General features: G+C 61.4%; 5 protein-coding genes across 5 annotated transcripts in view; 2 read left to right on the top strand and 3 right to left on the bottom strand.

Moving 5' to 3' along the window:
- Positions 1-2698: 2698 nt before the first annotated feature.
- On the bottom strand, positions 2699-3344 carry F751_3774 (hypothetical protein; the record flags this gene model as incomplete). Its single annotated transcript, XM_011399348.1, has 4 exons — positions 2699-2758; positions 2917-2988; positions 3125-3172; positions 3258-3344. 4 exons carry the CDS (start codon positions 3342-3344, stop codon positions 2699-2701), a joined length of 267 nt encoding a protein of 88 aa, XP_011397650.1.
- A 387-nt stretch (positions 3345-3731) lies between these two features.
- On the top strand, positions 3732-5272 carry F751_3773 (Putative glucose-6-phosphate 1-epimerase; the record flags this gene model as incomplete). Its single annotated transcript, XM_011399347.1, has 4 exons — positions 3732-3845; positions 4103-4342; positions 4583-4801; positions 5009-5272. 4 exons carry the CDS (start codon positions 3732-3734, stop codon positions 5270-5272), a joined length of 837 nt encoding a protein of 278 aa, XP_011397649.1.
- A 659-nt stretch (positions 5273-5931) lies between these two features.
- On the bottom strand, positions 5932-7641 carry F751_3772 (Omega-6 fatty acid desaturase, chloroplastic; the record flags this gene model as incomplete). The annotated part of the gene is made up of 4 exons (XM_011399346.1): positions 5932-6572; positions 6751-6812; positions 7004-7155; positions 7336-7641. 4 exons carry the CDS (start codon positions 7639-7641, stop codon positions 5932-5934), a joined length of 1161 nt encoding a protein of 386 aa, XP_011397648.1.
- Positions 7642-8405: 764 nt separating this feature from the next.
- F751_3771 (U3 small nucleolar RNA-associated protein 15-like protein) lies at positions 8406-11408 on the bottom strand (the record flags this gene model as incomplete). The annotated part of the gene is made up of 8 exons (XM_011399345.1): positions 8406-8726; positions 8910-8996; positions 9198-9297; positions 9445-9635; positions 9912-10117; positions 10293-10761; positions 11009-11080; positions 11286-11408. The coding sequence occupies 8 exons, from the start codon at positions 11406-11408 to the stop codon at positions 8406-8408; spliced, it is 1569 nt and encodes a 522-aa protein (XP_011397647.1).
- A 571-nt stretch (positions 11409-11979) lies between these two features.
- The window catches only part of F751_3770 (1-deoxy-D-xylulose-5-phosphate synthase 1, chloroplastic), a gene marked incomplete at both ends in the record, with an annotated part of 4074 nt that continues 2893 nt past the window's right edge, over positions 11980-13160 (top strand). The window contains 3 exons of the mRNA XM_011399344.1: positions 11980-11994; positions 12117-12194; positions 12466-13149. Of these exons, the coding sequence (XP_011397646.1) occupies positions 11980-11994; positions 12117-12194; positions 12466-13149 (777 nt within the window). The remainder of the gene's footprint in view (positions 11995-12116; positions 12195-12465; positions 13150-13160) is intronic.

Below are 13160 nucleotides of genomic sequence, written 5' to 3'. Positions count from 1 at the left end.
CTTGGATTGCCTGATCATGCACCTGGGTATGTCGGACACTCCAGGGAATAATACCATTGAGAAACAGGCATGCCCCCGCCCTCCCCCTCCCCCATCCTAATGGCAACTCCCAGGTCTTGCCTCTAGGCAGCCAAGTGCCTCCTCAGCGAGGTTGTGAGGCGGGAGGGGGGGCCACCGTCTTTCAAGCGCAGCCCCAAGGCCCCATGGCTTGCCGTCCAGCGCCACACCGTCAAAGCGTGAGAGGAGGAATTCGTTGTCCCGACCCACCATTGGGTAGCCAGGAATTGCACGATGATGAAGCGGCCTGTACGCTACGCCGGGATACAGCGCCACTATCTGAGGGGACCAAGGTTGTGAGGGATATTTGCATTGAAGGGTGGCCGCCTCGGATCGAACATGCCGGCGAGACCACCGCATTGGCGGCTGAAGCTACGCTAAGCAACAAATATTCAGGAAGAATGACCGCTCCGCCATTGTATTTGAATCTGTAAGGAAGAAAGTAGTGACAGGACCCATTGGGGAACCCTACCATGCACACAGGCATCTGCAATACACTCTTTCTCTCAGCCATCAACAGCAGGTGATTACCTGTCCCGTGGCAGCATGGCCACGCAGCCACACGCCTCGGCCCGCGGATGCATGCTGGATGCTGCTGGGAGCAATGTCCAGCGCAAATGTGGGAGTCGGAGGGTCAAGGATGGGGGAGGGGGGTCCTTGTGTATGCTCATGCGGCTGGGCATCATGACTGAGGGAGCCCAGACCAAATCTCTTGGGCCTTCCTGCGCCAGATCCTTGTTCTTGTGGCAAGCTCAGCCTGGCTGCTGCCGCAGAGTCGGGGTTTATAGCATGCAGGCCTGCTGTCAGTGTCTCTAGCTGTGTCTGGAGATTGTCAGCCACTGCCCTACGCATGCCCTGAGGACAAGGCAGAGGTGTGTCAGGTAGTGGAGAGGGAAGACGACCCACAGTCTTCTATATCACAAAATCAGGCGGAAAATATGGAAACCATCCTTCACCATACTAACACTCCGGCAGGTCCAGCGTCCTCACCTCAAAGGCAAGTGCGGTGCCCCGACGGGCCAGCTCCTCGGCGTAAGCCTCTGGGGATGCACCTGTGGAAGGCCATGCAAAACTGGACTCCTTTACGAGAGACTGCTTATGGGAAATGCGGCGGCAGGCCCTCGACAAAGTGTCATGAATCACGTTCACGAGTAATTGCGGGCAAACATGGCTCTTTTGCTGACCTTGGAGGTCTGGTGATCGGTAGTGGGTCGTGAGGAGAAAGAGTCTCTGTGTGTCGAGCTCTAGCTGCAGCTTGCGGTTGTCGAGTCGACGAGAAATGGCGGTCACCGACAACCCGTCCAGGAACTGCGGTGAGGAATGTGAAGTGAAGCATCTTTGCACAAGGTGATGGTTAAAATACAATGTTGGGTGTATGCCCTGAAAGCCCGTCGCTCACCGAGGCCACTGCCTTCCATGCCATCGTCCTCTTGTTAGACTGAATGTGGGATTAATTTGAACATGGCAACATATGCGTGAATGATGCAACGAATTCCAGAACTCCTTGCATCAAGCTGACCTGGCGATTAATCTGTCCCGGGCGGGCATCGCCTGGGAGCGGAGAGATACGCAATGCTGTCCATCGGAACGCGGGTCCGGAAGCCTGAACAAATTTGCACAGAGCATGATGACATCTGTAACAGGCACCCTCCGTGCCTGGTCGAAATTTGGGATTGCCTTTGTCGGGTCTGTCGCCGACGCCAGCTCCACGTACCTTGGCGCATCACAGTCGACCAAAACGTCTTGCTGACTCACAGCGACCTCTGCAAGTCACCCCCTCCCCATTGGCCTTATTCTGCGCCCACATCCCTTAGGGCTCCACATCTTAATACAAAATGTTGTCGTGCGCCACAGCGACCTTTGACACTGGACTGAAGTCCCTCTTGGCCCGGACTGGCCCCCACTTTGTCCACTTCCAAGGTGCTCAGGAGCCATTCTCCCGACGTAAGAACTAAGGGCTCCCTTCAACGAAATTCACGCTCGACCATCTTTAAACATAGGCTCGTGGTGTGGTGACTGTCTCCGGACCAATAAGGGAGTGGAGCAGGCTGTGAGCAAGTCCGGAGGAGCGCTGTTGCGTGTGGCAGTGGGTGACAAGCCTGAGTGGAGGTCCCCAGATCATGCCCTCCGCCAGGATAGCCGTACCAAACTGCGCGTCATCCCCACGCTCATCCACTGGACGGAAGGGGGGCCTGGCGCCCGTCTCGGTGGGTACCTTGTCTGGCCGCCATGTGCGCGCGTAGTGACCACGACTTATTGGTTGCTCCCTTCATCAGCCACCTTTCCCCTGAACTCCCATCTTGCAGAGAGCGAGCTTGAAAGTGCCCCCACCGAGGCTGAGGCTGAGAAGGTCACCCTGGCCTTCATTGAGCAATGCAGGTCGTGAGGCCCTGTGCAAACCAGACACCTTAGTCGTGCTCCAAATTCCCTTCTCTTCTTCAATCTGGGAGCCACATGTGGCATTTACAGCAAGTACCTTGTACGCAGTCTAGGACGGGATGTTTATCCACGAGCGCGAATTTGCTGCAGCAAACGGGAGGAGAGAAGTGATCAGTGACAGGCTGGCATGAATGGACAGCAGAGTAGGGGACAGAGGAGCGCAATCCTCCCCCGAAAGACAGTCCAGGTGCTTGGAACACTGTCATACACATTTTAGCCCCACCGAAAGGTCTCGCAACCCTACCTGCCACTGGCATGCAATCTGCAAGAGTTGGTTTAGTGGAGTGGTGTGATTGAGTGCTTGGTCACACTCGCATCCGCAAAATCCTCAGCAGCATGCCGGAAGCCCACTACCCTGCTTCCAATCACCCCAGCCCATATCGCGCGTGAGTCACTGGACGTGTGCTCCCCACGACTCACCACTGGGAGCGCGATGCCGAGGGCCACAACACCACCCACGCTGAGACCAAACTTCAGTTTGCGGTTCTTCATCTGTGGTTGAGGAACAGGCAGAACTGTTGGGATTCATCATGTTGAGAGGTATCACAGAGAGACCACCGCCCCAATAGCCACGTTGTAGAGCGCGCTGCATCCTGCTGTCACGTACACCCTCCCTCTGATGACTCACGGCGGGCAGGTTGTACATAGAGGGGGCATGGACGTAGTCGGGCTCGTGCTGCGCAGGGGGCGGGAAGAGGCTGAACAACTGTGACCCCGCCACGCGACAGATTCAACATCTGACGACCGATACCCAGACGTACGTGACCTCCGGAAGCGGCCTTGGAGCTAGATGTGAAGGAGCGGACCGCGCGCGAGGCGGTCCTGGCGACCTTGGCAGCACCCGACATTCTCCGGTAGACTAGCCCCTAGCACAAAAGTTTGGCAGCAGATTTCCGAGTTTCTCTAAAGGTTTCCCACAACAGTGGGAGGAAGGCAGAGTGGGAAAGATTTTCGAGGGCACGGAGTACGTCATCCTTTCCAGCAACATGCACGCAAGTGGATCTGGCATGTGGTACTTGCATCAATAAATCTTGAGGACATATGGGAACTCCATGGATGACCTGCTTCTAACACCGAGTGAAGGTCCACTTACATGATTTTGGCGCTCAAAATCAATGTTTGGACTCGCAAAGAGCATTCCGTTGGCGATCACACAATATTTTCGTCGACCTAGGCGAACATCGCTGTGAAATCCAGCTGTGATCCGTCTGCGCTCGTCGTCCCTCCCTGTAATCATGGCGTCCCCCAATCCCCTGCTGGTGGTGGAGCTTCAGGGACCAGATGGATCCAGCGCCAAGATTCACGCACAAGGAGCCACCCTGACCTCGTGGATCACGCCAGACGGAGTAGTGAGTGTGATATCTGCGTAAGGAGTGTTTGGGCGACGGTGAATGATGTAGTGAGGGGCAAGCAAAATCAAGTAAGGTGGACGGCCACCACTTGTTTGACTCAAGGGTCATATTCAGGTGGCTCCTCCATGCAAATTAGATGCCTACCTTGCACCCCTCCCTGATCGTGCATTCAATCCCTTACCTCAGCCATCTCACGACATGCATATCTTTGAACACTGTCTGCTGCCACACAGCATCTCCTGCACCCCCCGCAGGAGAGGCTTTTTGTCAGCAGCAAGGCCAAGTACCAGGCGGGTTCAGCCATTCGTGGGGGTGTTCCCATCTGTTGGCCCCAGTTTGCGATGCGGGGACCGCTTACCCAGCAGCATGGATTCGCACGAACATCCACATGGACCCTTGCCAGCTGCGAGTCCGCTTCCGTGGTCTTCTCCCTGGACGAGACGTCCGCGGCACTTCCTGCCGGCTGGACATCTGCCTTCCACCTGGAGATGGAGGTGTGTGTGCGCCTGGTTGTTATCTGGTGTGCGTGAGAACCTTGGTTTGCACACTCTGCGAACAAAAGTGTTCAGGTGCGATGGGGAGTTCACAGAGGCGTGTCACACTCCTTGGTCATGCGAAGCTGATGGAACTCCTTCTTGGACTCTCTGCCATGCAAGCTGGAGCATGCCATCTGAGCAGTCATGCGTGCATGCACCCACGCCTACCCACCAGCACCCTCCCTGCCCCTTGTCCAGGTCAGACTGGGGCATGAGACCATGACCCAGGAGCTGAGAGTCACGAATCGCGGCGACTCAAACCTCCCCTTCACCACCGCCCTGCACACCTACCTTGCCGTGCGCGACATCAGAGCCACGGGGTTGCGGGGCCTCAGGGCCCTCCTGTACCAGGACAACACGCGCCCGGGCCAGGCCCTCACCGAGGAGGAGGAGGAGGTCGTCAGGATCCAGTCCGAGGTGGGTTTTTGTGCATCAGTGGGATGTGGAGTGAGCACCTCCCTACACTTCACATGCCCTTTCCTGCGAGCCCTCAGCTGGACAATCTCTGCACACCCCGCCGGTCCAACGTGTGGCCCATCCAAGCTGCTGGTGCACATGCAACCCCGAGCGGTCTCGCCGCCCAAGCTGCCCATCACCCTTCCCACCAGTCCTCCCCCCTGCCAGGTGGACAGGCTGTATGTCCAGGCCCCCGACCGGCTGGTCCTGGAGGATGGGGCTGATGGCCGCCGCACCCTGACGCTGGCCAAGCAGGGCTTCCCCGACGTCGTGGTGTGGAACCCGGATGGGGCCAAGGCCTCGGGCATGGCGGACCTCAGCGACTGGCACGGTTTCTTGTGCATCGAGGTGGCGCATGCCGCCCGGGACCCTGTTATTTTGAAGCCGGGGGAGACGTGGGCCGGGCGCCAGATCCTCGGCGCGGAAGGGTGAGGGCAGGCACTGCCTGATCGACCGGTGTGAAGGAGAGCTTGGGAGAGTGTCTCTTGGTGGACACACAGGGAACAGAGCATCCCATGCTGTGGGGGATCGACGCTGGGGCCTGTGTCTTGGCTCAGAAGTGCGGCGGTGGATCGCCCCTTTCGCCCATTCCCCTCCCACCACATGCCAGGTGTGCTCTGTGTACAGTCCCGCCTCCTCAGGGAGTCGGGGATCAAGCAAAGTGAAAGCCAGTGCTTGGATAAAGGTGCAGGGGAAGGCGAGGCGTGTCCGGAAGACGCACCCTGGCAAGGGGCTAACGGGGTGGGACACCCCAGCAAGCACTCTGCCGCAAACACCACAGCCCACCCCCAGACGCTCCAGGAAACGAAATGAATGCTTCATACAAATAATATGAGGGGGGCTGGGGAAACAAATCCCCGTAATGAAGAGAGCTCTGTGTTGGGGGCTGGGGTAGCGTGGGCACGCGAGAGGATGTAGCCGCCAGGCTTCGTTATCGCCTTGGACAGCTTCTGGGGCCCTGAGCGAGATCCTGGCCCATGCGCCACCCCGCCAGGCGGCGGTCGTCCCGGGTTGGGCGCCGCTGCGTACCCCCGCTCACCATTGCTCTGCTGTGGACTGCCCAGCGCCCTCCCAGACTCCTCTCCCCTCCTTCACATGCTGTCCGGCAGCAGCTTGCGCTGGGCCTCCAGGAAGGCGTCGGGCCTCTCCGCTTCGGCGTCAAAGGGCCGGTAGTTGTTGGCCTCGTCGTACTCATGCAGCTCGGTGAAGATGTTCTTCATCATGCGCCAGTTGAACCGCGCCTCGGTCATGTACTGGCCCCAGTTGGTTCGCAGGGACTCGTTGGCGGCGCGCAGGTTGTACCAGGGGATCTTGGAGTTCACGTGGTGAGGGACGTGCACCGAGATGTCGTGGCACAGGAACTCCACCAGCCAGGGGTAGTCGCAGTGCACCGTGCCCGCCAGCTGGGCCTGGGCCGCATTCCAGCTCTCCGCGGGCTTGAAGGGGATGTGCTGCGCAGTGTGGTGCACCAGCGTGAAGGTGCTCATCCAGAAGTGATAGCCCAGCCAGGGCATGAGCCAGTACTTGACCAGCCCCGCCCAGCCCGTGGTGGCGACCAGCGCGGGGAGGGCCAACCCGGCAAAGGCGGCCACCGCCGCCCATGAGACCAGCACGCGCGGCATCTGCTTGGCGGTGAACTTGCTGGCGTCAAAGTGCCAGAGTAGCCAGTGGCCGATGGAGGCCCAGCACTTGACGGGCGAGCCCAGGGCCAGCTTCCAGAACGCGCGCTTGCCTGTGTAGAACAGGGAGGGAGAGAGGGCATGGAGTGAGGGGGGGGTTGACACAGGGGTTTCGTTGGGTGTCGGGGACAGCCGCGCGACACAGCAACACCGAGGGTGGGGAAGGCATCCGGACGACACGCCGCACGAGGACGAGTGGATCAGGATCCCCACCGAGCACCCAGCACCCACTTGAGGACCAGGTGGCCGCGAGCTCGGGCATGATGGGGTGCCAGGCGGTGTCCTCGACCAACCTGCAGATGGCGACAGGCGTCAGAGGGAGGAGGGATGAGAGCAGAGGGTGGTGCAGGGAACTGTAGAATCCCTCCTGGCCCTCAGCTTTACTTCAAGCCCCATCAGCTCCAGCCTGCGAGAGGTCCCCATTCCAGGAATCCAATGCATCCATGGGGAACACCAGTCCCGGCCCTTCCCAAAAACCACTCACTTGTTGGTGTGGGCATGGTGGTGGTTGTGCTTGATGCGCCATGGCTCAAAGGGGTAGATGAGGGGGGCAAACATGAGGGTGCCCACGATGTCCTCCAGCAACCGGTTCTTGCTGAAGGCGCGGTGCCCGGCATCGTGCCCGATGACGAAGAACTAAGAGATGTGAAATGAGGGAGGAGGGGTTGTCAATAAAGGCCATCGATGCACAGTTGCCCTCTTAAATAGTGGGTCGCAAAGACAGCTGCCAAACACATGGTGGAGGGAATGACAAGAGTCTGGCCCACGCATAAAACGCATCAGCCCCCCATCTTGGAACATTCTGGAGCAACTCACCCCTGTGAACGCCGTCCCAGCCAGGGCCCATGCAAAGGGCAGCAGGTACCAGGGGGAGATGCTGATCAGGTAGAGGCTGACGGCCGCCGACACGAGGGTGATGCCGACGGCGCTCCATGCCCTCCAGGGGTTGATCTCAAACACCTCTGGGGGCATGGACTTTATTACCTGCACCAGGGTCACGTCCTCCGGGAGATCCTTGCCTATGGTGCGGTAGCCCAGCTTCTGGGCCAGTGCGGCACGCTCCTCGTCAGAGAGGCCGGCGGGCTGGGGCGTAGCCGGGGCAGCTGCAGGGGGCTCCTGCATGGGGGCCAGCGTGGCAGCCGCCTGGGGGGTGGTGGGGCCCCGCGCTGGGATCGCGGAGGCCCTTGTAACGCCTGTGGAGGGGGGCCATGGGGTTGTAAGCCGGGCGCGGGCATGTTGTCGGCCTCCCGAAGCCACCTCCCTGGGTGTGGCGCAGATTCGTCCGGCTGCCCGGATCCTCCATGCCCACCTGGAGCACAGACGCGTGCTGCATGGATTCGGCGCTGAAATGCCTGCATGGAACATGTGAGGGGGACCATGGTCGGTTCCAGAAGGGCGGATCGCCCGGCGCCGAGCTGCCGGTGACCACCCATCCGCCCACCTGCGTTGGCCGGGCAGGCAGGGCTTGCCATGCTCGCGTGGACACTACAGCACTCATGCTTTATTCTTGTAGTTACGTCGGGCTGGTCTGGCTTGGCGTGTACCAAATGGCGCTGGGCCCTATATTTCCGCGCTGTACCTCTCGTGTTGATGCACTTCTGTGTTTTTGGATGGATGGGTCCCAAAGAAAGTGCGGCGGGGGCACGTCGGTTGGCGTATCTGGTGATCACAAATCTTGGGACTGACACGCCATCCCTGCCCATCTGTGCAACAAATTTGGTTGATTCGAACTTGCATGTCGTTTCTGCCTCACAGAAAGTCCGGCCCATGCTAGAGGAGGTAGGTATGCTCCCAAGCGTCCCAGCATCGACAGTATCTGTCCAGCCTGCGCTGTGGCTCACTTCAATGCTTTACAGTATGCCCAAGCACGGCGACCCTGACCCCAGTCAGCATGCTCCCACCGAGGCCGCGAGCAGGGGCCCCAGCATGCCCTGTACCCGGGTCAGCCCGTCCTGTGCCCGCAGCTCCAGCTCCACCCTTTCCAGCAGCAGCGTCAGCGCCGGCAGCATCCCCGTCAGCGCCTCCGACCCACCATACACGTCCAGCAGGCGGTGGGCCAGCGCCGCCAGCTGTGGCGCGTGCCTCGGGTCGTTGATGTTGCGCCGCATGTGGTCCAGGAGGGGGCCCAGGCCAGCCGCGTCCCTGGAGCTCAGGGCGGAGGATAGGCCCCCCCGCGCCGCCAGCTCCTCCACCACACTCGCGACCACCTGGGACAAAGGTGGCGTTATTGAGGGGTTGATGGGGGGGCTGTGTCTGTCGCGAGTAGCGGGAGGCGGGCAGGGTTGCGCTGGTGGAGTGGCAGCTGGCGGGGGACGTTGATAAGGGAACAGGGGACAGGTCAAGGTTACACGCCTGGGGCAACTCTATCGTGGGCACGCTTGGGCGCGCACCTCGGCTCGCCGTGTGGAGAGCGCGGCGTCCAGGGCATCCCTGTACCTAAACTTGCGCAGGAACTTGTCGTGCGTGGCCAGAGCGGCCTGCATGGTGGTGGGGAGGGAAGGGGGGCACTGCAGTAACGTCTATTTTCCCTTCACCCGGGACTGCACATCACCCCTTACCCACAGTCCGCTGCACTTAAACCCTTGGCCTCCCAAGGACTTTGATGCACCACAGCAACACAATTGCTGCTGCAAGGTAGAGAAACAGAAAACTGCATCGCATCACACCTACCCACCCACCTTGCGTTCAGCTGCGATAACCGAGTCCTTGGCTGCTGCCTTTGAGGACTGGCCACGAATGAAGTACCGGTAGGTCGCCGCGGTCAGGGCTGGGGCCCTCCTGCACAGTTGGGATGTGGAGCGCGAGTGAACAATGCCATGACAACACATGAGGACGATGAGGAGCAAGGGGGAGGGGGGGCTCAGGTGCCGCTGAGTGCGCCCAAGGCTGGCCTGCATCAACACCCCTCACAAACTCGGCCCCCACCTGCTTCGTCGGCCGACGAGGATGCCCGCCTTGGCAGGGTCTGCGCGTGGCTTGGCGTGCTTCCTCACGGTGAGGGTACCGTCTGCAAGTCCCACAGCCAGCAGTCCGGCGTCGCCCGACAGCCCCAGGCTCAGGATGGGGCCGGGGTACTTTTGGATGTGCGTCACCTGGAACCTCTCCAGCTCGTACACCTGACCAGGGGGCGAGTGGGTGGTGGGTTGGGGGTAAATGTAGGCAGCACCCCTTGCAGGGCTGCCCATCGACATGGACTGGGACGAGCGGGTGTCTGCAGCATTTTCCTCTGCGGCTGCTGGTCTCTGATGCATCCACTCGCCCGAGATGGGTCCAACCGCGGGAGGAGCACCGAGGAGAATCAGCGAGGCGAAGACAATCCAATGGCGACACCCCTGTCGGATCCCACCAGCCAACAGCGCACGATGCGCACGGCGAAATCCCCTCCCTCCCACCCCTTCACGAACGCTCGCCTTGAGATGGCCGTCCAGGGCTCCAGTGAGGAGGCGAGGCGCAGCGCTGGAGTCGGGGCCCGCGTTGGGCGACACCGTGACACACGTCACCGTCTTCTGGTGATTGCTCAAGCAGGCCAGCTCCCGGCCGCCCCCAAACAGGTCCCACACCCTGACCTGCGTCCCGCCCGCAGTCACCAGCACCGAGCCTGCAGGAGTTCAGGGTGTGTGTCAGGGCTTCAGAACGTGGCGTTAGGATCCCTTGGAAACCACGACACGCATGGTCCAGTATTGGATCGATGCCATTCAGGGTTCAACCCACTCAGTCCCCTCCGCGGCCTCCCCAGGGCCCCGCTGGGCCTCCCCCCCCAAACACACACACACCCGAGGGGAAGAAGGCGACGGCCTCGATGGGCGCGCCGTGGTCCACGCTGAGCACGCTCTGCGCGCTGCGCGCGTCCCATACCTTGCAGACATGGTCGTAGCCGCCGGTGGCCCACGTCCCGTGCGCGGCGGGGTTCACCGCCGCGGCGCGGACGTAGTCGGAGTGCCCCTCCCAGCGCGACACCTGCTTGCCCTCGGAAACATCCCACCAGCGCACGGTGGCGTCGTCGCCGCCGGACAGCACATGCATGCGCCCGGGGTCAAAGCGGGCGACGTGCACGGGGCGCTTGTGCGCCTTGAACTGACGCAGCAGGGAGCGGGAGCCGACGTCAAAGAGCTGGACGATGCCGTCCTGGCCTCCGGCGACCAGCAGCTTGCCGTCGGCGCGCCAGGACGCGGAGTAGGCCTTGTCCTTGAAGCGGTTGATGGTACGGTGTAGGGAGCGGGTGGCGCCATCGTAGACCAGCACCTACACGGGGTGGGGGGTGAGGGTGGGGTGGGGTAGACTTGTTAGGCCAAGGGATGCCCGGGCGTTTGAAACGTGTTGATCGCCGTGGGTGGACAAAAAAGGCCCTTGCATGTGCAGCAATGCTTGCTGCAACAAGCACAGTCACCCAGGAGCGTGGCCAGTGCATCTACATGCGCTCCAGTCCCCATACGATTGGCTCACTGCCGAAGAATCAGGTCGGCATCCCACCCCAACCCTCGCCATGCACCCGTGTGGAGGAGGTGACGGCGAGGTTGTATGGTCGCACGGGGCAGAACTCTAGATAGTTGACGGCCCCAGCCTGTGGCAGTGGTGATGGGCCTAGGTTGAGGGTCGGCGCTGTGGTGAAGCCACACACAGATATGCGGATGGCCTGCAGGCCACGACACTTCCCTTTTCAGCACAGGGAGCGGCGTCCTCTATCTCCTCAAAGTCAATACCTCCCTCGAGAGGAGAGGTTATTGAATCAATTCACCACACCCCTTTTCTATGCCCTCGACACGCACCTGCTTCGCTGTTGCGGGGGAAAGGAATCTGCGCCAGTAGCGGCCCTCGGCAGTCTCCCCTAGCTCCCTAGCTGGGTACTGCTTGATGGGCAGTTTCTGGTAAGTACCCGCCTCGTAGTCCATGGTACAGGGCGCTGAGCGTTCAGCCCCTGTTCTAGATCATGTGCGCGGCGCTTTGGCTGAGCAACGGCGGGGTGACTCCCTGTTTCGCCGCAGCGACAGTGGTCCTTGGCGAGCAGCAGGGACCGGGCTACCCAGTATCAGGAGAATACAGCGTTGCTCAATATGAAAAACACATTCATCCAACAAGCCTATCTCCTGCATGTCCTTACTAGGTCCACCCGCTCGCCCATGCATGCGGTGCAATGGGCGAGAATTTGGCGCCCGGCAAAACGTAGGGGCAGTACCCCCGGATCGGTACTGCGACATTGAGGGACCTGAGCAGCTTCATCCGCAGAAGATTATGACAGGTTGTCGGGTTGCAGGACCTTGCAAACGCCACGCATGCACGAGTCATTGTGTTATTTCTATGAGATTCAACTGATAAGTTCCTCGTTTAGGCCCCCTGTGCTAGGAATCTCGACAACTCCCCGCCGCGCGACTGGCCACCCTTTGAACGTTTCGAACCGCGCGGTGCCTGCATGTCCCCCAATTCACCCCGCAGCTGAACTTCTACCACATTGACAGAGTCGCCATGCAGTTCTCGCTGGTACGGGTGGAGGTTGTAGGTCGCAGAGCTTCCGTGCTTGACACTGTTCTGGCCGGGAGTCCGGTCGGAGGGGTATGCGCATGTGATCGACCACCCTCCCCTCCACCCCTCCATGCACACAGGCCGGCATGAACACTCGTGCCCTACAGACCGGTGCGGAAGGGTTGCGCTGGGTCCTGCGCTGGTGGAGGCCGGGCAGGGTGTGCCCCTGGTGGACCCAGCCTCTCTAGTCCTGTGTGCCCCTGCATGCCACGTGGTCAAGCCAGCTACTCTGGTGCCTCCTTGAACCCAGCACCTCCCTCCCTCCCCTATGCCGTGGCGACCATTTCCGCCCACTCTAACCCATCATCCCCCACCCCTGCAGGTGCCCGCCCCTCCCTGCCGGCGGCCCGCCCGTCCCGCCGCGTGCGCCCCGCCCGGCGGTCCGCCCCCTGCCCCGTGGCGCGGACCATGGGGGGCGGTGAGGAGCAGCCCTCCTCCGCCGAGGGCGTGGCCTGGGACAAGATCTCCACCGACGAGCTGGCGGACTGGGCGGGTGCGGGCCCGCCCACGCCGCTGCTGGACACGGTGGCCTTCCCCGTGCACATCAAGAACTTCAACTCACGCCAGCTGCAGCAGCTGTGCAAGGAGCTGCGCGCCGACCTGATTCACACGGTGGCCAAGACGGGGGGCCACCTGGGGTCCAGCCTGGGTGTGGTGGAGCTGACCGTGGCGCTGCACCACGTGTTCAACACGCCCGAGGACCGCATCGTGTGGGACGTGGGGCACCAGGCCTACATCCATAAGATGCTGACGGGGCGGCGCGCGCGCATGCACACCATCCGCCAGCAGGGCGGGCTGTCGGGCTTCACGCGGCGCGCCGAGTCAGTGTACGACCCCTTTGGCGCGGGGCACTCCAGCACCTCCGTCTCCGCGGCCCTGGGCATGGCGGTGGGGCGCGACCGCAAGGGCCGCGCCAACAACTGCATCGCGGTCATTGGGGACGGGGCCATCACGGGGGGCATGGCTTACGAGGCCATGAACCACGCGGGGTTCCTGGACACCAACATGATCGTCATCCTGAACGACAACCAGCAGGTGTCACTGCCCACCCAGTACAACGGCAAGAACCAGGAGCCCGTGGGCGCGCTCAGCAGCGCCCTGGCTCGACTCCAGGTGATGTGACG

This window comes from Auxenochlorella protothecoides (genome assembly GCF_000733215.1).
Source record: "Auxenochlorella protothecoides strain 0710 unplaced genomic scaffold scaffold40, whole genome shotgun sequence".
NCBI classification, from domain to species: Eukaryota; Viridiplantae; Chlorophyta; class Trebouxiophyceae; order Chlorellales; family Chlorellaceae; genus Auxenochlorella; species Auxenochlorella protothecoides.
This window is presented reverse-complemented; position numbering and strand designations above follow the sequence as displayed.